General features: G+C 42.3%; 1 protein-coding gene across 5 annotated transcripts in view; it reads left to right on the forward strand.

Moving 5' to 3' along the window:
* abca2 (ATP-binding cassette, sub-family A (ABC1), member 2) overlaps window positions 1-27,521 on the forward strand; it is a 460,895-nt gene that overhangs the window by 400,761 nt on the left and 32,613 nt on the right. For all 5 annotated transcript variants that reach the window (XM_043719911.1, XM_043719914.1, XM_043719915.1 and 2 more), the window contains 5 exons: window positions 1,152-1,272; window positions 6,380-6,558; window positions 7,354-7,495; window positions 16,090-16,224; window positions 19,960-20,063. In XM_043719911.1, coding sequence (XP_043575846.1) covers window positions 1,152-1,272; window positions 6,380-6,558; window positions 7,354-7,495; window positions 16,090-16,224; window positions 19,960-20,063 — 681 coding nt within the window. The remainder of the gene's footprint in view (window positions 1-1,151; window positions 1,273-6,379; window positions 6,559-7,353; window positions 7,496-16,089; window positions 16,225-19,959; window positions 20,064-27,521) is intronic.

Genomic DNA, 27,521 nt, shown 5'->3' on the forward strand with positions numbered 1-27,521 from the left:
TGATTTGCGTAATGAGGGAATGGTTGTTATCTGAGTTAGAACAGTAGACAGCTGAAGTTTGAAAGAAGTTTGGAAGGTAGCATGTGGGAGACCAGGTAGAAGGCCATTGGAATAGTCATATCCAGAGGTAACAAAGACTCAGAGGAGAGTTTTGGCAGTGGATGGCAAGGGGAGGTGATGACCTAATGGTGTTGTTGCTAGACTATTAATCCAGAGACCTGGGTAATGGTCAGGGGACTCTGGTTTGAATTAAATTTGAAAGAAGTCTGGAATTAAGTGTCTAATGAAACAATTATCAGTTGTCAAAAAATACTCAGCTTGTTCACTAATCCCCTTTCAGGAAGGAAATCTGCCATCCTCACCTGGTCTGACCTACGTGTGACTCCAGACCCATAGAAATGTGGCTTACTCTGAACTGTCGAGTGTGTGTTACGGGAAAAGCACAACAGGTCAGGCAGCATCCGAGGAGCAGGAGAATCGATGTTTCAGGCATAAATGCCCCTCTGATGCTGCCTGACCTGATGTGTTTTTCCAGCAATACACTCTCAACTCTGATCTCCATCTCCATCCTCTTCCTGTGAATGGATCTCAAAAAAAATGCAGATGAGCTGAAGTAGAGGGGCACTCAGCCTGTATTCAGGAGATAGAAATAGCTGATAGTTGGGAATGGCCTGCATTTAGTCAGAAGTTCATTTTGGGGTCAAATACGTCACCAAAGTTGCAAATGGTCTGGATCAGTCTCAAGACATTTGCCACAGAGAGGGGCAAAGTTGATTGCTCAGGAATGGGATTTGGAGCAGTAACCAAAAATAATGACTTCAGGCATCACGGCATTTCGGAGAAAATTTGGAACCATCAGCATTGAATATTGGATAAGGACTCTGATCATTTTACAATGATGGGAAAGTTGAACAAGGAGATGGTGAGATAGGGGCATTCAACTCTCAAATTAGTGCTGATTTATTGTTGACAATATGATAAATGGTCTTTAGGATCTTTTTAACCAAATGTCTGTTGTAATCTTGTGATTTCTCTTGAGCACGCTACTGTATATAATGCATGCACTTCAATCAGGAGCTTATGGAATTGTATTTGTTTTGGAAAGTCTATTTTGCTTCATCACATTATTGAGTCCACCTTGTGCCTAACAGGCGCTTGCCAGTTTCTAACAAGCCAATAGAAGATGATGATATCGATGTGGGGAACGAGAGGAGACGTGTGCTGCGAGGAGATGCAGATACTGACGTTCTTAAAATTCAGAACCTGACAAAGGTAAAGCAAAGTGAAATGGGAACATTGAGAATACTGTCTCTTTGAAGGAAACACTTCCATTCCTCAATGTCTTTGCCCCACATGCCCAGCATTCTTACAATGGGAGCTGTTGAGAGAAGATTCACTAGGCTGTTTCTGGGGTAACAGGATTACCTTCTGAGAAAATGTTGGGATTATACCCATTGGAGGTTAGGTGAGTGACAAAGAAGATTCAAGGAGAACTTAACAAGGTGATAGTAAGAGTTTCTCCTAATTATGGAATCTGAATTGGGATAAAATTTCAGAATAAGAGTGTCTCATTTAACATGGAGATCAGAAGGATTTCTTTTCTCCCAAAGGGTTATTATTGTTTGGAATTTTCTTCCTCAACAAGTAGTGGAGGCAGGATCATTGAACTGCTGCAAGGGTGAGTTGGAATTTTGGTTCATAAAGGAGTTCATGGTTATAAGGGACAGGCAAGAAACTGGAGTTCAGGCCACATCAAATCAGCTGGGATCTTTTTGACTGGTGGAACCAATCTGTACAGTCATACAACACAGAAGCAGACCCTTTGGCCCAACTTGTCCACACCGACCAGATATCCTAGATTAATCTAGTCCCATTTTCCAGCATTTGGTCCATATCACTTTAAACCTTTCCTATTCATGTACCCATCCAAATGCCCTTTAAATGTTATAATTGTACCAACTCTATCAAACGTCTAATTTTAACCTTCCTATGGCAGCTCATTCCAGACATGCACTGCCCTCTGTGTGAAAAAGTTACCCCTCAGGTCCCTTTTGAAACCTTTCCCCCTCACCTTAAACCTATGCTCTCTAGTTTTGGACTCTCCTTACTTGGGAAGAAGACCTTGGCTGTTCACGCTATCCATACCCCTCGTGATCTTATAAACCTCATCTCGAGGGACTGAGCAGTCTGTTATTTCTTATGTTGTGTTCTCGTGTGGCTGAAGGCATTCCAAAGTACTTTACAGTTTGTAATTGAGGTGTTAGCATAGTGGTCATGACAGTCCAGAACCCAGGGCTAATGTTCTGAAGACATGGGTTTCAAGTCCCACTATGCAAGCTGGTAGTATTTGAATTCAATGAAATAGATCTAAAAAAATCAAAGTCAATCTAATGGTTCTGTTGAGTGTCATTCAATCCCATCCGGTTCTTATATGGACAAACATCTGCTGTCCTTACCTGGTCTGGCCTGCATGTGACTCCAGATCCACAGCATTTAATTTGACCATCAGCTACACACTGGGCAATTGGGGATGGACAATAAACGCTGACTCAGCCAGCAATGCCTACATCCCATGAGCAAATTAATTATTGCTATTATATTGGTTCAGTCTTTGTGGTTGCAAAGACTGTGTGACTATTGCCACTTAAGTTCGATTTCAAGGAGCAAATCAGAGAGCAAATTCTGTTGTCAGCCTGCATACGTTTTAAGGTTGCTAGTATCCAGTTATCCTACACCTCTTGAAGCTTTACTCAACCTTATAGAAGTTTACTAAATAATGAGGGATATAGATAAGATTAATGGTCGTTGTCTTTTCTTCAGGATTGGGGGCACATTTTTTAATTTGAGAGAAGAGAAATTTTAAAAAGACCTGAGGAGCAAATGTTTTTACACCGTGTATATGGAATTAACCTCCAGAGGAAGTGTTTGATGTGGGTATAATTGCATTGTTTAAAATACATTTAGATAATTACATGAATAGGAAATGTTTGGAGGGATATGGGCCAGGAGCAGGCAGGTAGCACTAGTTTAAATTGGGATTATCGTCGGCGTAGACTGATTGGACCGAAGGGTCTGAATCTGTGCTGTATGATTCGATGACTCCAAATGACTTGGCACTGCAACACATGAAGTGTGTTCGTGGCTCAGTGGTTAGCACTGCTGCCTCACAGCGCTAGGGACCCAAGTTTGATTCCAGCCTCGGGCAACTGCCTGTGTGGAGTTTGCACATTCTCCCTGTGTCTGCGTGGGTTTGCTCCAGTTTTCTCCCACAGTCCAGAGATGTGCAGGTCATGTGAATTAGCCATGCTAAGTTGCCCATAGTGTTCAGGGGTGTGTAGGTTAGGTGCATTAGTCAGGGGAAAATGTAGAGTAGTAGGGGAATGGATCTGGGTGGGTTACTCTTCGGAGTGCCAGTGTGGACTTGTTGGGCTGAAGGGCCTGTTTTCTCACTGTAGGAATTCTAAAACAAAAGTGTGGGATGTTCCGGGAAAGTTAAAGTCGCCATAGTCCTACTGGGAGCGTAGGCTGCTCTCTTATTAGAGACAATCATCTGGACCCTCATTAACCACAGCAGAAATGTCAGGACTCATCCATTGAAATGTAAACTTTTTTTTAAGGTGTGACACATCTTAATTATTCCCAAACAAAGTGTCCTATGCTCCACATTTACATTTACAAGCGTCAACTGTCTTCCCTTCAGATTTTAATTATTGTGAGAGATTTTAAAAATATTTTTAAAATAATTTGTACTCTTATTTCCAACGTTTTCCTTACTACATCCCCTCTCGTTACTTTGCTTTCTGATTCTAAATTGGATTGAATAGTCTAACTTGTAGTTCTCCAGTATAAATACTTCAGTATCTTTGGTCAAAGAGACTTCTAAACGCACAGATCCCAGATCCACAGGGTACACCATTGTTTCAGCAGCCTGGTTACTATGAAAGAGCCCACAAATGTTTATAGAAACTGCAAGGATAATGTCAGCAAGCATTGTTTTTATTTCATTACTGATTGCAAAGTCTGCCTCAACTTAGGGAACAGAATAGTCAAGTCATAGAATCGTAGAGATCTAAAGCATGGAACAGCTCCTTTGGCCCAACTTGCCCATGCTATCCACTACACAGCAAGATCCCACAATAGAAGTGTGCTAATGACTAGTGAATAATATATTGAATTGATGTTGATTGAGGGATCAACAGTCCCCAAGATGTGTGTGGGAGTCCATTATTTATAGAAATAGTGTCTTAGCTCATTTACATCTACCTGAGAGGACAGACAGAGTCTCAATGTAATGACTTGCTTGCAGAATGGCAACTTAGATTGCATTGAAATATTTCTGATCCTCCTGTGAGCAGTAATGTTAGTGGAGATTTAATCGCTTATTGAAGGTCATTATGACTTTTGATATTCTAAATCCTGAACTTCAAGGGTAGACCATGACAGAACGGTATTGTCACTAGACTTGTAATCTAGTGTTCCTGGCTCATGTTCTAAGGAAATGTGTTTGAATCTCACTTTGACAGATGGTGAAATTTGAATTCAGTTTTTAAAAAATAATCTGGAATTTAAAAAGCTAGTCTCATAGCAATTTTGTAGCCACTGTTGATTGTTGCAAAAAGCCAAGTGGTTTACTAATCATCTTTAAGGAATGAAATCTGCCATCCTTACCTGGTCTGGTTTACATGTGACTGCAGACCTGCAGCGATGTGGTTGACTCTTAACTCCCCTCTGACTTGGCCTAGCAAACCACTCGGTTCAAGGACAATGAGAAATTGACATCTTGCCAACAATGCCCACATTTCATAAAAGGATAATAGTAAAACCAAAGAAATGAAATAGGCGATATTGTATTCTGTAACAAAGGGTCAGTAACCAGAGGATACAGTTTTAAGGTCATCTGCAAATAAAACCAGAGGTAACATGCGAAAAATTCGGAAGAATAGAAGGACACTTGAGTGGAACATGAATGAATTAGCTGGGCTGTCTGTCCTGATTTGATTTGATTTATTATTGTCACATGTACCTAGGTTCAGTGAAAAGTTTTGTTTTGCGTGCAACGCAGGCAGATCATGCATTACCAAGTGCATTAGGGTAATTGAACAGGACGAGAAATACAGTTACAGCTGCAAAGAAGGTGCACAAAAAATAAGACCAACATTGCATTTGAAATTTGAGAGGTCCGTTCAGGAGTCTCATAACAGCGGGGAAGAAGCTAATCTTGAACCTCTTGATACATGTCTTTAAGCTTTTATATCACCTGCCCAACAGAAGAGGTTGGAAGAGATTATAACTGGGGTGAGAGGGGTCTTTAATTATGTTAGCTGCCTCTCCAAGGCAGTGAGAAGTACAGATGGAGTCAGTAGATGGAAATTTGGCTTATATTCTGGGCTGTCTACACAAATATCTGTGTTTTTTACAGTCCTAGGCAGCATAGTTGCCGTACCAAGCTGCAATGCATCCAAATAGAATGCTTTCTGTGGTGCATCTATAGGTTTTTGTGCTGTCCATACTCTGTGTAACTCCACCTAAGCCTTAGACAAAAAAGGTGGGTTATGATCTGGAGTGTACTACATGAAATGGGTGGCAACAGGAGATTCAATAATAATTTTCAAAAGAGAATTAAATAAATGCTTGAAAGAAGTTTACAGATCATGAGGCATGGGAGAGAATATAAATAGATAATTCTTTGAAGGATTCGACACAGGCATAATGGGGTAAATAGCCGCCTCCTGTGCAGTGTTATTCTGTTTGGAGAGGTTGCCTCTAGCATGGTATTTTACCTGAACCAGCTTATGTTATCTGTAAAATGGGAAACTGGGTGTGGATTTTGTGCTGTTGAAGAATCTAATAGATATTACAGCTTAAACGCACATATATTACATCAACAGGCACACACATGTCAGGATTAGCATTAAACTATGAAGTTGCACATCGTCGAATGCTTCCAATCCTACATCATGCTTTACGTGATACTAGCTCAGATGGAGTCTGTGGCATTTATCCCTTCTTGTCACACACTGACATGATATCAGCATGTTTCTATAAGGCGTACTGACATAATGAACCCCTAAGGTTGCATTGATATCCTGACCGTGAGGCATAACACAGCTGAGATAAACAGTCATCTTAGGGCTATTTCTAATATACATTGAATTCCCAAAAAAATGGGCCTCCTCAAAAAGTTTGGATATCATCCATAAAAATGTACCATTCAGGAGGCTAAAATAGATCAATCATGCCAAGCTTTCTAAATGTACAGAAATTCCTGGCTAATGATTAATAGAGGTCATGTATCTACGAGTTGTATTCAGTGACTGGATGATAAAATCAGAAAACTAACATTCAGACTTGACAGTCGTTCTATCTGTGCCACCTCTAGGTGTACAAGTCTCGGAGGATGGGCAGAATCCTCGCGGTAGATCGTTTATGTACAGGTGTGCGTCCTGGAGAATGCTTTGGGTTACTGGGAGTGAACGGAGCCGGGAAGACGACAACATTCAAGATGCTGACTGGGGATGAGAGTACAACAGGTGGAGAGGCCTTTGTGAATGGAAACAGGTAAATCAACAGCACGGTGGCTCAGTGGTTAGCACTGCTGCCTTACAGCACCAGGGACCCGGGACCCGGGTTCAATTCCCGCCTCGGGTGACTGTGTGGGGTTTGCACATTCCCCTGCGTCTGCATGGGTTTCCTCCAGGTGTTCCGGTTTCCTCCCACAATCTAAAGATGTGCAGGCCAGGTGAATCCCCTGTAGTGTCAGGGGTAAATTAGGGTAGGGGAACGAGTCTGGGTGGGTTACTCCTCGGAGGATCGGTGTGGACTTGTTGGGCCGAAGGGCCTATTTCCATACTGTAGGGAATCTAAGCTGAACAGAGTGGCCTACTTCTGCCAGAAAAAGGAAGGTGCTTGATCATAGGGTATAGGACGGGAGATTCAGAGGGGATTTTGGGGAAAAAAAATCCTTTTCACTCAGTGGATAGTGGGAATCTGGAATACACTGCCTGGGAAGGTAGTGGAGGCTGGAAACCTTACAACCTTTAAAAAATATTTGGATGAGCACTTAAACTATCTTAACATTCAAGGATATGGGTCAAGTGCAGGAAATTGGGATTAGCGCACTTTTAGCGGTAGTTATTATCATTGCAGACTCATTGGGCCAAAGGCTCTTTCTTGCACTGTATGCACTTTTCTCTCTCTTCCCCCCCACCCCATCTCTCTGTCTCTCTCTATCTATGAGGTCAACTCTCAGTTATTGATTTCAGCCTTAGCTTCAAAGGAGAAGTTCAGAGTTAAGCGCAACCATGCAAGGCAGCACTGTACTACACCTACCTTCCTGTTTGTTGTCTGTTGCAGTATTCTCAAGGACCTGCTCAAGGTGCAGCAGAGTATTGGATACTGTCCACAGTTTGATGCTCTTTTCGATGAGCTCACAGCCCGGGAGCACATGGAGCTCTACACCAGGCTCCGTGGAGTCCCCTGGAAAGATGAAGAGCGGGTAAGAGTTGGGTAGAGGGCCACAAATCACACATCAATATTACATAGAATTTATTGTTCCCCACACAGACAGGCCATTCAGCCATTCTGCTCTATGCCAGCATTATCTTTTAATTCACGTTTGGTAGCGTACAAACTAATCATCCATTCAACATAATGGGTGCACAAAGCTTGTACATCATTGTCAAAGGGAATTAGATGGTAAACTAAACGCTTGAGTCTGAAGTATTTCTCTGAAGTTGTGTTAAAATGGAGTCTCAGTTATGACAGAATCACGATCCTGACTCCAACATGCAGTATTAGTGCATTATATAATTACATTATTTTTCTATATAGTATTATATAAATTAATGTTTTATTGAGCTTGTGGAGATAGAGTGAATCATGAAATGTAGTCAAGACATGAGAGGAAAATACTAACATAGGAAATGAAGGTAGGAAGGGACAATGAGAATAACCTAAGCATATATGACACTGAAGGCTAGATTTTATTGTGTCAATTAAATGCCAAAAATATATCTGAAAGCGCCCCGCTTTCACAACAAAACAAAATGATAGAGCTCAATGACAAGCACAAATAAGCATAACTTTAGGTATTGGAGTTGGGATATTATGTTGAGACGTTCAGGACATTGGTGAGACCTCTTCTGGAGTACTGTGCCCAGTTCTGGTCACCATGTTATAGGGAAGATATTATTAAGCTGGAGAGGGTTCAGGAAAGATTTACCAGGACGTTGCTGGGAATAGAGGGTTTGAGTTATAAGGAGAGATTGGATAGGCTAGGACTTATTTCCCTGGAGCCTAGGAGTTTGAGGGTTGACCTTGTAGAGGTTTACAAAATCATGAGGCGTTTGGATAAGGTGAGTAGCAGATGTATTTTCCCTGGGATGGGAAATTTCAAGACTGTGGGTCATATTGTTAAGATGAGAGGAGACAGATTTAAAAAAGACATGAGAGGCTCTTATTTTACACAGATTGGTTCGTATGTGGAATGAACCTTCAGAGAAAGTGGTGGATGTGGGTACAGTTACAACATTTAAAAGGCAGGTAAGTACATGAATAAGAAACGTTTGAAGGGATAGTACAGATACAGGCAGATGGGACTGGTTTAGTTTGGGATTATGGACTTGTTGGACTGAAGGCTCTGTTTCTGTGCTGTATGACTCTATGATTCTATCTTGATGGATTTAAGCTTAGAGTGTTAAAAGAGGTTCCTGTTGATGTAATCGAAATGTTGGTGTTAATTTTCCAACATCTGCTAGGTTCTCAAAAGATCCATCAGGCTGTAAAATAGCAAATATAGCATCTCTATAGAAGAAGGGAGAGAGGCAGAAAACAGGAAACTGTAGGCCAGTTAGCTAGACATCTGTCATGGGGGAGGTGTGTGAACAGAATGTTGATGAGAGTTATATCTGGGCACTTAGAAAAACTCAAGATAATCAGGAAGAGTCGATATGGTTTTGTGAACAGGAAATCAGGTTTAAGGAATTTATTGGAACTCTGAACTAGTAGCATGTGCTGTGGGTAAAGGGCAATGTAGAATTACTATAATTTGATTTCCAAAAAGCATTTGACAAGGTACCAGATGAAAAGTTATTACATGAAGTAGGAGCTTATAGTGTCTAGATAACATATTAACATGGACAGAAGACAGGCTAACTGGAAGAAAAAGGATATGCATTTCTCTAATTGGAAGGACATGGTGAGTATTGTCCAGCAAGGTACTGCACTAGACCGTTAATTTTTTGCAATTTATTTCAGCGAATAAATGAAGAGAACAAAGGCATAGTAGGTACATTTGCAGAGGATACGAAGATAGTAGGAAAGCATGTCATGAAGAAGACATACAGATGGGTAATGGTAGGTTGAGTGAGTGGGCAAAACGTCTGGCAGCTAGAGTATAATGTGAAAAATATTGAAGTTGTTCTTTTTGGCAGGAATATTGAAAGAGCAGGGTATCAATTAATTGGGGAATCATTGCAAAATCCCAAGGTCCAGAGGGAACTAGTTGTCCGGTGCATGAGCTAGTGTGTAGACACAATAAGTGATTAAGATGGCTGATGGAAAACTAATCTTTGTGTTATAGGATAGATCAGACCCCTCAAAATATTTAAAGAAGGTAGCCTAGACCCTTATGTTTCCTTATTTTAAAGGCAAATGTATTGTGCTGTGTTACGAGTGCAGCTTGATTGGTCAAACTACTCGATATTAAGCAAAATACAATGTATTTAAACATTGGAGTTAAAATACGACAAAAGAAATAACTTAGAATAACTTAACACCATTGGAAATCTTAACAGAATAATAGATACAGCAGCTATTGCTAATTAACTGTTCCAATATAATAACATCTCATAAACATAAAAAGGAAAATTCAGAAAAATCGATGTATTCCACACCAACCCAGCAGTAGAAAGAAACCCCAGCTTCTTGCTGTAACCGAGAGAGGGCAAAGATAGCTTCTACTTCAAGCCCACAACAGCAATTGCCTAAAGCTAAACCCCAAAACTAAAACAAACTAGAAATCCTGGTCTGTGAGAGCTGGCAACACCCATCCAGGCTGCTTCTATTGTTTCAACCTTTAAAAAAAGACTAAGGCCTCACAAGCTATTTAATTTACTGGCTCTCCAAGTAGACAGCTGGGCATCTCTGTCCTAAAACCTCTCTTCAAAAAAACCAGGACAAAATAACCCCTTAAAGCTACAGCGCCATCACATTTGTTACAGAAGCATTGAACATATTGTTGAGACCACATCTCAAATGTGATTTTGGTCTTTTTATTTAAGGAAGGATGCCAATACATTGGAGTTGGTTCTGAGGAGGATTACAGGAATTAGCCTCGAATTAGCTGGTTGTCTTGCGAAGATAGGTTGACAGACTCGGCTTATTTCCACTGGGGTTTAGAAGAGTAAGGGGCGACTTGACTGAATTGTATATGATCCTGAAATCACAGAGACTTGGTTGAAGGAATGGCATGATTGACAACTAAATGTTCCAGGATATAGATGCTTCAGACAGGACAGGGAGGGAAGTAAAAGGGAGGGAGGAGTTGCATTGTTGGTCAGGGATGATATCAAGGCTGTACTAAAGGAGGACATTATGGAGGGCTTGAGCAGCAAGGCATTATGGGTAGAGCTGAGAAACAAGGGTACAGTTACATTGTTGGGGCTGTACTACAGGCCTCCCACCAGTGAGCATGCAGTGGAAAAACAAATAGGTAACCAGATTATGGAAAGATGTAGAAACAACAGGATAGTGGTGATGGGAGATTTTAGTTTTCCCAACATTGACTGGGATACACTTAGTGTCAGAAGTATGAATGGGGCAGAATTTGTAAGGAGCATCCAGGCAAGTTTTCCAGAGCATTATGTCAATAGTCCAACTAGGGAAGGGGCCATATTGGACCTGGTATTGGGGAATGAGCCAGGTCAGGTGGTAGAAGTTGCAGTGGGGGATTTCTTTGAGAACACTGACCACAATTCTGTAAGTTTTAGAATACCCGTAGACAAAGATGACAGTGGTCCTAAGGGAAGTGTACTAAACTGGGCCAAGGCCAATTATATTAAAATTCGGCAGGAGCAGGGAAATGTGGATTGGAGGCAGCTATTTGAATTAAAGTCCACATTTGGTATGTGGGAGGCTTTCAAAGATAGTGCAGGATAGGCATGTCCCTTTGAAAGCAATGGATAGGAAAGGCAAGATTCATGAACTGTGGATGACAGGAGAAGTTGTGCAACTAGCCAAGAGGAAAAGGGAAGTGTACATAAGGTTCAGGCAGCTAAGAACAGAACAGGCTTTGGAGGAATATCAGGAGACTAGGACCAATCTTAAATGAGGAATCAAGCAGACTAAAAGGGGTCATGAAATAACTTTAGCAAGCAGAATTAAGGAGAATCCCAAGGATTTTTATTCATACATAAGAGGCACGAGGGTAACTAGAGAAAGTGTTGGTCCACTAAAGCATAAGGAAAGAAAGGTTGTGTTGAACCTGAGAAAATGGGTGAGATTCTCAATGATTACTTTGTATCAGTGCTCATTCAGGAGAGGGACGTGATGAATGTTGAGATTAGAGATAGATGTTTGTTTACTCTGGATCACATTGACATAAGGAGGGAAGATGTTTCAGGTAGGCTAAAGGATATTAAGGTGGACAAATCCCCAGGACCAGATGGGATCTATCCCAGGTTGCTGAGGGAGGCAAGAGAGGAAAGAGCTGGGGCCCTGACAGATACCTTTGTAGCATCCTTAAATACAGGTGAGGTGCCGGAGGACTGGAGAGTTGCTAATGTCCCCCCTGTTCAAGAAGAGTGGTAAGGATGTTCCAGGTAACTACAGACCAGTGAACCTGATGTCAGTGGTGGAAACGTTGTTGGAGAAGGTACTGAGGGATAGGATCTATTTATAGTTGGAAGAGAATGGGCTGGGCTTATCAGTGATAGGCAACATAGTTTTGTGCAGGGGAGATCGAGTTCTTTGAGGAACTGACCAAGTTGATAGATGAAGGAAGAGCTGTAGATTTCATATGCGTGGACTTTAGTAAGGCATTTGATAAGGTTCCCCATGGTAAGCTAATGGAGAAAGTGAAGTCACATGGTGTGCAGAGTGTTCTAGCGAGGTGGATAAAGAACTGGTTGAGCAACAGAAGGCAGAGAGTAGTAGTTGAAGGGTTTTTCTCGAAATGGAGAAAGGTGACCAGTGGTGTTCCACAGGGATCAATGCTGGGCCACTGTTGTTTGTGAAATACATAAGTGATCTGGAAGAGGTCATTGGTGGTCTGATCAGTAAGTGTGCAAATGACTTGAAGATTGGTGGAGGAGCAGAAAGCATAGGGCATTGTCAAAGAATGCAGGAGAATATAGATAGACTGGAAAGTTGGACAGAGAAGTGGCAGATGGAGTTCGATCCAGGCAAATGTGACGTGATGCATTTCAAAAGGTCTAATTCGAGAGCAAACTATACTGTAAACGGAAGAGTCTTGGGAGAATTTGATGAGCAGAGAGATCTGGGAGTTCAGGTCCATTGTACCCTGAAGGTCGCTGCACAGATGGATAAAGTGGTCAAGAAAGCATATGGTATGTTTGCCTTCATCAAACGGGGTGTTGAGTGTAAGAGCTGGCAGGTCATGTTAAAATTGTACAATTCTTGATTCGGCCGCCTTTAGAATACTGCATACTGTTCTGGTCACCACATTACCAAAAGGATGTGGATGATTTGGAGAGGGTGCAGAGAAGGTTTACAAGGACGTTGCCTGGTATGGAAGGTGCTAGCAATGAAGAGAAGTTGAGTAGGTTAGGATTGTCTTCATTAGAAAAAAGGAGATTGAGGGGGGACCTGATTGAGGTTTACAAAATCATGAAGGGTATAGACAGGGTGGATAGAGATAAGCTCTTTCCCAGGGTGGAGGATTCAATAATGAGAGGTCACATGTTCAAGGTGAGAGGAAAAAAGGTTTAAGGGGAATACACTCGGCAAGTACTTTACACAAAGGGTTTTAGGTGCCCAGAGTGCGTTGCCAACAGAGGTGGTAGAGGCAGGCATGGTAGATTCATTTAAGGTGCATCGGGACAGATGCATGAGTAGGTGGGGAGCAGAGGGATACAGATCCTGAGGAATTGGGCGATAGGTGTAGACAGAGGATTTGGATCAGTAGAGGCTTGGAGGGCTAAAGGGCCTGTTCTTGGGCTGTAAATTTTCTTTGTTCTTTGTTGTGACAAGGTGTCCACGGAAAGGACATTTTTTTTTAACTTGTGGAGGAGTTCAAAAACTGAGGAGTGCTGTTTTAAAATTGGACGTTGCCCTTTCAAGATGCAGGAGGAGTATATCTTTATATCCTTGGTAGGTTGTTCAAATTATGAACTCTGTGTCAGATGAGATGGGAGTTACAGAATACTTTCAAGATGGAGGTAAACAGATGCCTGTTCAGCATGGGGATGGTAGTTATTAAGAACAGAAATTCTATCAAATGGACCATCCATGAAATGAATGATAGGGACAGCAGGGAAGCTCAGTGGTTAGCACTGCTGGCCCTCAGCGCCAGCAACCTTGGTTCAATTCTAGCTTCGGGGAACTATCGTAGTGGAGGTTGCACATTCTCCCCGTGTCTGCATGGGTTTCCTCCACGTTCGCCAGTTTCTTCGCTGGGCCCAAAGATATATAGGCTATGTGGATTGGTCATGCTAAATTGCTACATAGTCTTCAGAGTTGTGCAGGCTCAGTGGATTGGCCATTAGAAATGCAAGGTTAGAGGTCAGCGTGGTGGGATGCTCTTTGGGGAAGGCGCGTGATGTTCGTGTGAACTCGATGGGCTGAATAGCCTGTTTCCACACTGTAGAGATTCTGTGGATGAAGTCTTTGAGGAGAAAGTGAGGTCTGCAGATGCTGGAGATCAGAGCTGAAAATGTGTTGCTGGAAAAGCGCAGCAGGTCAGGCAGCATCCAGGGCACAGGAGAATCGACGTTTCAGGCATAAGCCCTTCTTCAATGACCAAGCAGATGAAGATGCTGAATATCTACTCCTCCTCCTCATTCATCTCCTTGATCTTCCATTAATGGTCATATCTGATCTGTTTATGGCTGAGTTTCATATCACAAAGAAACTTACATTCACACAGTAAAATATGCAGAGTTTCTATGGATAGCTACAACTTATTAATGAAGTTTTTTGGGTTGTTTATTGGTGCAATCCTGTGGAGATTTGAGGGAAACCAGCAGAAAGCATAATGAGAATTTTGGTGTAAACCTGTGTCAGTGAGACCGCAGAGCAGCTTTTATTGTTAAGCGATATTTATTGCATGCAATTACAGAAAGTAACCATTTACAGGGTGAAACATTTACTCCTCATCAAAGAGTTTTTCATTATGCAAAAGTTGATCCATTTAACTTATGTCAATGGAAAGTAGTCCATTGGGAGGGTGCACATGATAATCTTAACTGAAGGAAGAAAATTTCCAGTGTCATCTAAAATAGAGAGTGAAGTGGTTTATAGGCCTCTTTTCTCAAAACCACAAGAGAATATCTTCCTGTGAATACTTGGAACGAAACAACAGCAGTTATGTATTCTTTAGTGACAATAAAATTGTACATTGAATGCCTGGAGCGTAAAATGAAGTGAACTTGCCTCAGTATTTCCATAGAATATACAGTATTAATAATGGGGATATTTGAAGCCACTTTATGTTCCAGCCACAATATTACCAGAATACATCAGTGAAATACTTACTGTTTGCTCCTTGGTACCAGGCTGGAAGCTAAGAATTCCTTAAAGTCTCAACAGGAACTTTTGTAGAGTCATAATGTCGGACAGCGCAGAAACAGACTCTTCGATCCAACTCGTCCATGCCGACCAGATATCCTATATTCGTCTAGTCCTATTTGCCAGCATTTGGCCCATATCCCTCTAAACACTTCCTATTCATGTACCCTTGCAGATGCCTTTTAAATGTTGTAATTGTACCAGTCTCCATCACTTCCTCTGGCAGTTCATTTCATACAGGCACCACCCTCTGCATGAAAATGTCCCTTTTAAATCTTTCCCAGTCACCTTAAACCTATGCCCTCTCATGTTGGACTCCCCTACCCTCTGAAAAAATGACTTGTCTATTTTCCCTATCCGTGCCCCTCATGGTTTAATAAACCTCTATAAGGTCACCCCTTGACCTCTGATGTTCCAGGGAAATTAGCCCCAGCCTATTCAGCCTCTCCCTAAGCTCAAACCCTCCAACCACCCTTAGAAAGTTTTACGACATCTTTCCAATAGAACGGCAACCAGAACTAAATGCAGTATTCCAAAAGTGGCCTAACCAACGTCCTGTAGAGTCGCAACATGACCTCCCATCTCTTATACTCAATGCACTGACCAATAAAAGCAAGCAAAGCCAAATGCCGCCTTCATGACCCTGTCTATCCTCAACTCCACTTTCAGGGAACAATGAACCTGTACCCCAAGGCCTCTTTGTTCAGCAACACTCCCTAGCTCCTTACCAGTAAATGTATAAGTCCTGCTCTGATTAGCCTTGCCAAAATGTAGCATCTCATATTTATCTAACTTAAACTCCATCTGCCGCTCCTTGACTCATTGGCCATTCTGATCAAGATCCTGTTGTATTCTGAGGTAATCTTCTTCGCTGGCCACTACACCTCCAATTTTGGTGTCATCTGCAAACTTACTAACCGTACCTCCTATGTTCACATCCAAATCATTTATATAAATGACAAAAAGCAGTGGACCCAGCACCAATCCTTGCGGCACACCACTGGTCACAGAAGTGCTGTTGTAAATATGCCCTCTAACAGCTGGCCATAGTGTTTCTCTGAAAGAAGAGTTTGGTTGGGCATATTCCCACAACACACATAACTGACTGGAGTTGAAGAGTGATTGAGAGGGCCAAGATGGTGCTTACACAAAATGGAATAAAAATATTAGGAAGGATGTATTGTGCTATTTATTATTATTATTTCTTGAAAAGTGTTTATTAACGAGTTAGTTGACTTGAAACTTCTTGCCACCCTCACTGGTTTTAAAAACCTGCCGACAGGAATTTATTTTTCTGCTTCAAGCTTACACAAGCTTCTTAACTTCTTGATTCCATTCCTCCAGGTTATAAACTGGGCCCTCGATAAACTGGAACTCACAAAATACGCAGACAAGCCTGCAGGGACATACAGTGGTGGCAACAAAAGGAAGCTCTCGACCGCCATTGCTTTGATCGGCTATCCTTCTTTAATTTTTCTGGTAAGGGTCACAAATAGGCTCGGAGTGCAGCAGCTCAATCGGTTGCCTTCAAGTTCCAGAGTTGTTCCATCAAGGTCAGGATGTTGTAAGTGCTGTTACATGAGCAGTTTCGGAGTCCACCTGGCCATGCCAACGTGCACTCAGTGTGGATTCCAAGTGTCGAATACAAGAAAAAAGTCTTAGTTTGTCTGCCTTGATTCAAAAAGCATATCTTCACCACTGTCTTAATGGAAGGGGGGTGGTGGGGGGGCATGGTGGCTCAGTGGTTAGCACTGTAGCCTCACAGCACCAGGGTTCCAGGTTCGATTCCAGCCTCTGGTGACTGTCTGTGTGGAGTTTACACTTTCCCCCCGTGTCTGCGTGGGTTTCCTCTGGGTGCTCCAGTTTCCTCCCACAGTCCAAAGATGTGCAGGTTAGGGAATGGCCATGCTAAATTGTCCATAGTGTTAAGTGCGTTAGTTAGAGGGAAATGGGTCTGGGTGGGTTACTCTTCGGAGGGTCGGTATGGCCTGGTTAGGCCGAAGGGCCTGTTTCCACACTGTAGGGAATCTAATCTAATCTAAAACAATATTATGGTTCCCTCATGGCTGAAGATAGAGATTGTGCAGTGTCTTAGACATAAGCACAAGTTGCAGTGTCATGAAGAAGATTGTTAAACAGCCCTTTCTACTAATGGCATTAATTTACTTTGCCCTGAGCTAAAACTTCTTGAAAAGAATGTTGCCAGTTAAGTTTCTACAGCGACCCTATCCATGGATATTTAAATACACTTCAGTATACTTATTATTTTTAAAGAGACATAGCATTTGAATATATATGTGGCGTTTACACTTGCAAGGTCTATGATAAAGCAGTTCTAGTGTTTGGAATAGTCTTTGTTTGACTGAACATTCCAGCTAATTACTAAGATTTGACAATCTCAAGTAGCTTCCAGAAAAAGTGTTCAACTCACTTTGTTGAGTTTTCAGTACTCAATACAATCGTCACTTGGGGGTTGGTTGGGAAAGGAAGTTTCTCAGAACAAAAAAGACAAGCAAATTGATATAGATCAAAGCATCACCTTTGAAAGGCTGCACTTTCGAATTGCTTGTACGTTTTCCATTGAAATTGATGCACTGTCTCAAATTTAGCAGAACTTCCCTGAGAATGGGTTGGAAATGCCACACCAGATATCACGGTGGTAGGGGGCAGTGAGAATCGATAATATTCTTCATAAAGAAGCAGAAAATACATTTTAAAGGCACACACAAAGTGAAAGGTATAAGAAAATGGAAATAACAGTTGGAGAATGTTAGTGCAGATTCAGTAGCAGCATGCTGTGCTACAGCTTCGGGAGGCACTGAGTGATGCAGCATTTGTGATTGTCCCCAGGTAACCTTGATCCGGTCGATTTGGAATCACACCAGAACGGACCAGTTTTGCTTACTGACTATTTCTCCATGCCCAATAATTCTCCACAAGCAGTGCATGAATAAATATGGACTCCTTGCCATATTTAAAACAATCTACTCAAATGTTAACCCCTTCAGTATATAATTGGTTCTCATTTACCTCTAATAATCTATGTGAGATTTTTTCGGTTTGCTCTAAGGTTGAGAGTATTGCTGGTTGGGCCATTGTGTTGAGCTGCCTTCTTGAGCCACTCCAATTCATGTGCTAGAGGATAGACTCACGATGCTGACAGGGAGCGAGTTCGTTTTTGCCCCAACGATATGGTGGTTCAGTGGTTAGCACTGCTGCCTCACAGAGCCAGGGACCCGAGTTCAATTCCCGCCTCGGGCAACTGTGTGGAGTCTGCGTGGGTTTCCTGCGGGTGCTCCGGTTTCCTCTCACAGCCCCACAGATGTGCAGGTTTGGTGAATTGGCCATGCTAAATTGCCTGTAGCATTAGGTGCATTAGTCAGGTGTAAATATGGGGGAGTGGGTCTGGGTTGGGTTGCTCTTCGGAGGGCTAGTGTGGACTTGTTGGGACGAAAGGCCTGTTTCCATACTGTAAGGAATCTGATCTGAATCTGACACCGAAGGAACGGCGATTATATTTCTAAGTCAGGATGGTCAGTGGCTTGGAGGGGAACTTGCAGAGTGTGGTCTTCCCATGTATCCGCTGCCCCTGTCCTTCTAGATCACAGTGGTTGTGGGTTTGTCTAAGATGCTACCTAAGTAGCATTGGTTGAATTTCTGCAGTGCATCTTGAAGATGGTACATACTTCTGCTACGAAACCTTGGTGGTAAAGGATGTGGTTATCTGTGGATATGATGCCAGTCAAGCAGGCTGCATTACCCTGGATGGCGACAAGCTTCTTAAGCAATCGTTATTATTGGACTCAGTAAGATAGTGCTATGTCATTTAACTCTGTAGTAAGCTTGGTTTCCTTCATCTTTCTGAGCAACATGCAAAAGCTAGGTTAAAGAGCATTTTAAAGGAGAAAAATGAGGTTGGGGATGAGACTCCAAGGAGAGAAAATCAGTTAACACCATGAGCTTACACAGTAGACAGCGAGGGAAGTTGGGTCGGCAACAGTTCAATGGAAATAGGATCAAGGGAGCTGGGTCTCGTCATTAAGATCATGCCGTCTTGATCTTACTGACGAGGCCCAACTCCCTTGATCCTATTTCCATTGAAAACTTGAAAAATATGCGAGTTCAGGAATAGAGCAGGAGGTAAATATGGAGGAGGTTTTTTTTCTGACAGGTCTGAGAAAGCAGGGGGAAGGGTGCAGTGGTGAAAGCAGATCCAATAGTCTTGATTTAAGTGACAAACAAGTCCTCATAACATTTGTAAAAAAAAAAGGTGAGATGGTAGAGACGGAAGAAGGGTTAAAGAAAAGTTACATTAGTTACAAGGAGCCTGTAGTGATCCTTGCATTCCAGGATAATCCAGTGGCCAGTCCGATATGATGGTGACCAGCTAAACCAAATGTCTAATATAACTACTGAAATCTGCAAGTAGTGGACTTCAGCAAGTAGACATGAGCCTGAACCAGGGAAATGGCAGAGTGAAAGAGAGTAATGATTTTGATCAGGACTAGGTATGTTTGATCAGGACTAGGAAGTAAGCGTATGTTTGAAAACATCCATGGCTGAAGAACGTTCTGGTGAACAGAGGCCCAAAAGCTGGAATGCTGGGATTTTGGAAATGCCATTTGTAAGTGAGTTGGGTATAGTTTCTTTCCAGGTATGGACACAGTTATCAGGTTTGGAGGGGGCAGGGAGGTGTCTTTTGAGAGCAAAACAAAGAAGTGATAAGAAATGGTCTCATCTGTGACTGATATGATTGGCGTGACTCAAAGATATGAAGTAGAAAGGTCAAAAGGCTGTGACTGTGGGCCCAGGGATTTATATGGAGGCAGCAATTACTAAGAGGAGAGAGAATATGATCATTTCAAATGGAAGTTAAGAAAATATATCATACAGAGTCTAATGATGGAAAGCTGTGAAGAAACTCCTGAGAAATATTTATAGTCCATGGATAATCCATAGTTCATAGAAAATTAGGACATTAAATGACAGGTAAGAGGGTGTGACTGACAAAGGAGGAGGAAGTGACACTCTTCTTTGCCAAGCATATTTACCATGCCATTGTCAGGCCTGTATGTTTGATGTTTGGTAAATGACTGTCATGCAGTGTTTTCCAAGTACCCCTGGACAAACAATATCTCGTTCTCCACATTCACAGGCATTTTGTGAGTATAAATGCTACACTCTGTAAACGACTGTGCTTTTGTTATATTTCAGGACGAACCAACGACAGGAATGGATCCCAAGGCACGGAGATTTCTGTGGAACCTAATTCTTGACATCATCAAGACTGGGCGATCAGTAGTGCTGACATCACACAGGTGGGTCTTTTGGCCTGGATTCAAAGTTGCCAGTATATACTTCCTTTCCAGAAAAAAAAATCAAGATATCAGTATCCACATACAAAGACATCTTTCAAGCTGCCTAAGTGTTGACTTACTGCAGTGTTGGTAGGTACATTGCAGATAAAATAGTGCAAACCTTTTCTCAGTACAATTGTTTAATATAGAGTTAAACTGCTCTTTGGCAGTGAAAGAGGAACAAACATTAATGAATTAGACAACATGAGAGGAAGCCATTTATCAAAGAGGCAGCTCGTTGAGAAGCTATTCAAGTAGATCTATTTCTTGCTGTTTCCCCACAGCCCTCCAGATCTATCATCTTCATCTTTGTAACCTCTCAGAAATGATTCTGAATATCACCACCACCCTTTTGGGAAGTAAATGCTAATTCATTGAAACTCTGCAGAGAAAAAAAATTCCTGCTTATTTTCACCCTACATTTTTTCCCCATCACCTTAAATCTGTCTCTAATTACTTACCCTAGCTACCTACGTTACAAGAATGATCATGTTGCGCAGATATTTCACGGGCCATGAAGCACTTTCAGATGACTTGAGATCATGATGCACAACATCTAAACATGGGCCTTGCCTTCTTTCTTGACTTTATGAAAACCCTTCATAACTTTGTATAGCTCTGTCTATGCCACAATGATTTTATGATAGTCTCTGCTAGAATCTTCTTCAGAGCGACCAAGAAACACTGGGATTTTTTTCTTGTGATGCGCTACTTTTTTTATAATCTGTTAAAATTAACAACCAAAAAGGCTACAGGTTAGGAATTATCACCAGAAAAATATGTGTGACGCTTACTCTCTCAACATTTAAGAAGTATCTCGACAAACATTTAAAAAGTGCAGGGAACTGGGGTTAGTGTTGTTTGGTGTTTGTTGGTCAGTCTAGGGCCTGTTTCTTGTTGTATGACTTCAAGCCGTGTTCCTCAGCATGTAGCTATTAAAAGATTCAGTTCAAAGTCTCTAAATCAGAAAGGACTGGATCTCTAGCATTTATACTTGTTATGCATGTTATTTCTTTTAATCTTGTACTGTATCTGGGAGGCAAAGGGTGAATTTTAGAAAATGTGCAAACTCCATACAGTCACCTGAGGTTGGGATTAGATTAGATTACAGTGTGGAAACAGGCCCTTCGGCCCAACAAGTCCACACCGACCCGCCGAAGCACAACCCACCCATACCCCTACATTTACCCCTTACCTAACACTACGGGCAATTTAGCATGGCCAATTCACCTGACCTGCACATCTTTGGACTGTGGGAGGAAACCGCAGCACCCGGAGGAAACCCACGCAGACACGGGGAGTACATGCAAACTCACACAGTCAGTCGCCTGAGGCGGGAATTGAACCCGGGTCTCTGCTGCTGTGAGGCAGCAGTGCTAACCACTGTGCCACCGTGCCGCCCACAATGTTTGCCAAAACTTGCCCAACAGCCAAAGGAAACTCTGTCAAATTTGCCAGGAAGCATTTGTTAAATGACTGTGATTGCCTTTAAATAGAAGCATATTGCAACTCGTCTTCCAGAGAATTAGATTGTGCAAACCAGAACTACCCTGAAATAATGTGATGCATACTTCAGAAACCTTTCAACGACACACCCAAATCCGAAGAAGGCATTGTTTCTAAGGCAACTAATGAGTAATAATGTAAAATTTTCAGTATCCTTTTTATGGGAAACACAGAGCTTCAAATCACTTAGATATTCTTGAAAAAAAACCATTCCAAATATTTGAATCATCTGATTCTCGGGTTTTTGCACTGACTGTGAAATTACGATGTGCTGTTTCACAAATTCTTTTAGTGTAATTCAACATAACTCTCAATCATTGTCAGAAAGATCAACCTTATTTGAATGTTATGTTTACCCCTTAACAAACCCCCTAGTCAATATGTCTGATCTGTGGAAAAATTAGCTTGCTTTATATTCCCATAAGGGGAGGGCACTCATTGATGCATTTTGTGAAAGATGGCCAATTCAGTGATCTTGTGAGGGCTTCAGTAACAATAAGCTCATGTGTTTTATGAGCGAGGAGTCACCCGAGCGACATTAGGGGGCACAAGTCCCAGATGGAGTCTAATGTTGTTATCCTCCCTTAGTATCAATAGTGCTGTGGTCTGTGCCTTGGGTTACTTGTCCCACAGTGCTTTCTGGGAAGGGGAAAACAATGGTATTCACTAAGAGCTAGGAAGCTGCCAAGGGAATTTGTTGAAAGAAAATACAAAACCATTCAGCCCATTCGATCATGGGTGATGTGTTTCTTAATCCAATTCTCTGGTCTTCTTCCCATAATCCTTGATCCCCTTAATAATCAAGACCCAATCTTATTTATGTCTTAAATACAGTCAATGACTTGGCCTCCACTGCTGTATGTGGCAATGAGTTCCACCCTCTGGCCAAGAAATTCCTCCTCATCTCTATTCTAAAAGATTGCCCCTTCACCCTGAGGCTCTTCACTTGGGTCCTAGTTTCGCCTACTAGAAGAAATATCTTTTCCATTTTCACTGTTATACAGGCTTCCCAATATTCTGTTTGTTTCAGTGAGATCCTGCTAAACTCTTTCCAGTATAGACCCAGAGTGCTCAACTACTCATCAAATAACAAGCTCTTCAATTCTAAGATCATTCTTGTGAATCTCCTGTGGACCCCCTCCAAGGCCAGCATATCCTCCCTTTGATACGGGACACAAATACTCTAATGCAGTCTAACCACCACCTTATCCAGCCTTGGGTGTACATCCCAGCTCTTGTATTCTAGTCCTCTTGAAATGAATGTTAACATTGCATTTGCCTTCCTGACTGCCAACTAAACCTGCATGTTAATCTTAAGAGAACCCCTAACTAGGACTTCCATGTTTCAGATTTCTGAAGCCTTGACCTATTTAGAAAATGGTCTCTGCCAGTATTCTTTCAAAAAAAAGTGTATAACCTCACATCTTCCCACATTGTATTCCATCTGTTACTTCTTTGCCCATTCTCCAAGCCTGTCCAAGTCCTTCTGCAGCCTTGACTCCTCTTCAATATTACCTGCCCTTCCACCTGGGTTTGAGTCATCAGCAAACTTAGCAACATTGCCGTTAATTCCTTTGTTTAGATTGTTAATAGATAATGTGAGTGGTTATGGTCCTAACACTGCCCCCTGCAGAACTCCACTAGTTGGCTGGTGCCTCCTGACCAAGAACCTTTTATCCGGGTTCTCTGCCTCCTGCCAGTCAGCCAATCCTCTATCCATGCCCTTACCTTATTTAGCAGCCTCCTGTGCAGCACCTTGTCAAAGATTTTCTGGAAATCCAAATAGATCATGTCCACTGGCTCTCCTTTGTCTAAATCACTCATTACCTCCTCAAAGAAATCTAACAGATTTGTCAGGCACGGTCTCCCCTGGACAAAACCGTGCTGACTCAGCCCTGTTTCACTATGCACTTCCAAGTACTCTGCAATCTCACCCTTCATCGTGGACTCAACTCTTATTTTAAAAAAAAACCAAAGAACTGTGAATGCCAGAAACCAGAATCAAAATCAGAAATTGCTAGAAAAACTCAGCAGGTCAGACAGCATCTGTGGAGAGAAAGCAGAGTTAATGTTTTGGGTCCAGTGACCCTTCTTCAGAACTGATGGTAGCGAGGAAAAAGTTGGTATGCGTGCGAGGGAAGAAGTGGAGGGAAGGGGAAACGGGTAAGTGATAGGTGGAGATGGAGCCCAGAGAGAGTGAAAAACAGTTGGGCAGAGAAAGGGCTGAGTAAGGGTCAGCCTGGCGAATGAATTGCTGCTAATGAGGACCTTCCGGGCTCAAGAGAGTTCAATAATTTTACGGCCTGAGCATCTTCTACCATGTCCTTTACCCAACCCCCACTCACCAGGCCTTGTCATCACATGGGGTGCTACCACAAACAGCTCATTGTCAGCTACTGACATTCTCCCATGCTGACCTTTACTCAGCCCTTTCTCTGCCAACTGTGTTTCTCTTTCTGTCTTGGCTCCATCTTCACCTACCTTTCTCCCTCCCCCTACCCTTTCTCTAGCACACATACCAACATTTTACTAGCTGCAGTCAGTTGTTAAGAAGGGTCACCAGACCCAAAAATGTTAACACTGCTTTCACTCCACACATGCTGCCAGACCTGCTGAACTTTTCCAGCAATTTCTGGTTTTGTTTCTAAAATCTCACCAATGACCGAGGTCAGGTTAACCCCTTATAATTTCCCATCTTTTGTCTCCCTCCCTTCTTAAACAGGAATGTAACATTAGCCATTTTCCTTGTCTCTGTGACCCTCCCTGACTCCAGTGGTGCCTGAAAGATCAACGCCAAAGCCTCTACAATCTCCTCATATATCTCTTTCAGAACCCCGGGATGTAGTCCATCTGGTCTGAGTACTTCAGTCAAATTCAGACCTTTCAGCTACCCCAGCAGGTTCTCCTTTTTGAGTCATCTCTGCTCCTGACTCTTTTGAAGTTCTGGTATGCTACTGGTGTCTTCTGCCATGATGACTGATACAGTACGATAATCTCTTCAGTTATAGAGTCATAGAGATGTACCGCATGGAAACAGACCCTTTGGTCCAAATTGTCCATGCTAACCAGATATCCTGAACTACTACTGTTATTTCTTTGTTCCCCATTACTACTCCTACGGCCTTATTTTCCAGTGGCCCAGTGTTCATTCTTGCCAAAAAAAAGTACCCTTGCAATCTTCTTTTATATTGCTAGCCAGCTTATCCTACAACTCCATCTTCTCTGCCTCATTGATTTTCTTAGTTGATCTCACTGGCCTTTAAAGGCTACCTAATCCTTTGGCTTCATCTTGCCATGAGGCTGAAGAGAGAGCAAGATTATGTGACATTGCATTATTTTCACTGATGATGTACACTGTTTCATTAGTCAATAAGTGTAAGTGTTAATCCCTCTCACTACATGGCCTGCTTTATAAAAACTAGTAGCAAAAAAAAACCCTAAGAGGAACTGCCTTTTTTTTTGATACTGAAGGATAGTATGTACATGATAATCAAATTGGTTTGAGAAAAAAAAACAAATTAAAGTCTCGAGATATTATCTCCTGCAGAGCAAGTGCAGGGGGGTGCATTTCTGACATGTTGGATGTAGCATCTGGATGGTTATTTCACCTTACTTCCAGTTCAACCAAGCCGCATTCTGTTCCAACAAACCAAGTCAAAACAACACTGACTGGGGCGCCAATACATACTAATGCTATTTGAAATAACAATGACATTCTTGCATGACATTGTTTCAATCACATCCACAATCAGGAGATAGAATTGAACTATGAACATCAAAAAGTAAGTGGGGAAGGAGCATTCTAAGATGTAAGAGAGCAGCAACGAGAAAATGCACACCAAATCTGTTCCTACCATAACTCACGTACAATGTGACCCGTGATGTACTCTGTTCTACCCCCTCAGGCAAGGATTGGCAACCTTAAAAACAAGGAATCTTTTCTTAATTTCAGTCAAAAATGAAAAACTATAAAAGCTGTAATGCTGCTAATTAAATGGCAATAATAGTGAAAAACCTCAAAAACTCATTTTATATTTTACAAAAAAGATTGTTAATTGAATAATACTTTGTCAGACGCGCCAATGCATTGTAACAGATCCTGTCTATCTGGTTAATAGGAGGGAGATGAAGGTAATGTTACTGAGTTAGTAATTCAGGAACCCAACCAAATACTGTATGGTCAGGAGTTTGAATCTCACCATGGTAGCTGGTGGATTGTTAAATTTTCTTTTAATTTCCTCCAAAATTATGTCAATTTGCCAGAACAATGGCTCACCACCTGGGTGTCAAACGCTATTCTTCATTTGGCAGCTGGTTTTATAGCTCTTCCAGATGGAAAGAGATTAAAAAACTGCAGATGCTGGTTTCCAAAATAGACAGGCAGGAGGCTGGAAGAACACAGCAAGGCAGGCAGTATCCGGAGGGGGAGAAGTTGACGTTTCGGGTGTTACCCTTCTTCAAGATTTCTCCACCTCCTGATGCTGCCTGCCTTGCTGTGTTCTTCCAGTCTCCTGCTTGTCTATTTTGGAAACCAGCATCTGCAGTTTTTTAATCTCTTTCCATCTGGCTAGCCAGAAGATGCTTGCAACTCTTAGCAGCTGCCATGGGTGTGTTTAGATTAGATTAGATTACTTACAGTGTGGAAACAGGCCCTTCAGCCCAACAAGTCCACACCGACCCGCCGAAGCGCAACCCACCCATACCCCTACATTTACCCCTTACCTAACACTACGGGCAATTTAGTATGGCCAATTCACCTGACCTGCACATCTTTGGACTGTGGGAGGAAACCGGAGCACCCGGAGAAAACCCACGCAGACACGGGGCGAATGTGCAAACTCCACACAGTCAGTCGCCTGAGGCGGGAATTGAACCCGGGTCTCTGGCACTGTGAGGCAGCAGTGCTAACCACTGGGCCACCGTGTGTTGTGGAAGACCTTTACAGGTTGATCATCACGTTACAAATGAACCTTCCCTAGTCAACACAACCTGGCACTAGGACCCAGAGCTTCAGACTCTAAGGCAGCGGTGTTACCCTTGACAATAAGGCCTCCTAGCTGGTGATGTTTAAATTCAATGGCGAATTCTTGAGTTAAAAACCACTGCCAATAATGGTGAATAAGAAACAATCATCAGCTGTTATTAAATTCCATCTAGCTCACTAATGTTCTTTGAGGAAGAATCATAGAATCACTGCAGTCTGGAAGCAGGCCATTCAGCCCATCAGGCCCATACTGACCCTCCAAAGGTCCATCCTACCCAGACCCACCCCTCCTACCCTATCCCTGTAACCCTGCATTTCCCATAGCTAATCCACCTAGCCTATCTCTGGAAACTATAGGCAATTTAACATCGCCAGTCCACCTAACCTGTACATCTTTGGATTGTAGAAGGGAACTGGAGGAAACCCATGCAGTGACATCCTTATTGGTTGTGCCAACGGCGTGACTGTAAACCCACAGCAACATGGCTGACTCGTAACTGCACTCTGGGATGTTCTAGCATGTCGTAACCAGGATGTGGAGGACTGGGCTGGACAAAGTTAAAAATTACGCAACACAAGGTTATAGTCAAATCGGTTTATTTGGAAATACAGGTGTCCAGAGCACTGCTACTTCATCAGGAAGCTCCGAAAGCTTGTACTTCCAAATAAACTTATTGGACTATAACCTGGTGTTGTGTGATTTTTAACTAAGTCATAACCAGGGCAGTTCAGAATGGGCAACAAACACTGGCCTTGCCAGTAGCACCCAGATCCCATTTGGGCCACACGGTGCCTCAGTGGTTAGCGCTGTTGCCTGAGTTCAATTCCTCCCTCAGGTAGCTAACTGTGTGGAATATGCACTTTTTCCTTGTGTCTGCATGAGTTTCTCCCAGGTGCTCAACTTTCATCCCACAATCCAAAGATGTGCA

Source organism: Chiloscyllium plagiosum, chromosome 30, assembly GCF_004010195.1.
Source record: "Chiloscyllium plagiosum isolate BGI_BamShark_2017 chromosome 30, ASM401019v2, whole genome shotgun sequence".
NCBI lineage: Eukaryota > Metazoa > Chordata > Chondrichthyes > Orectolobiformes > Hemiscylliidae > Chiloscyllium > Chiloscyllium plagiosum.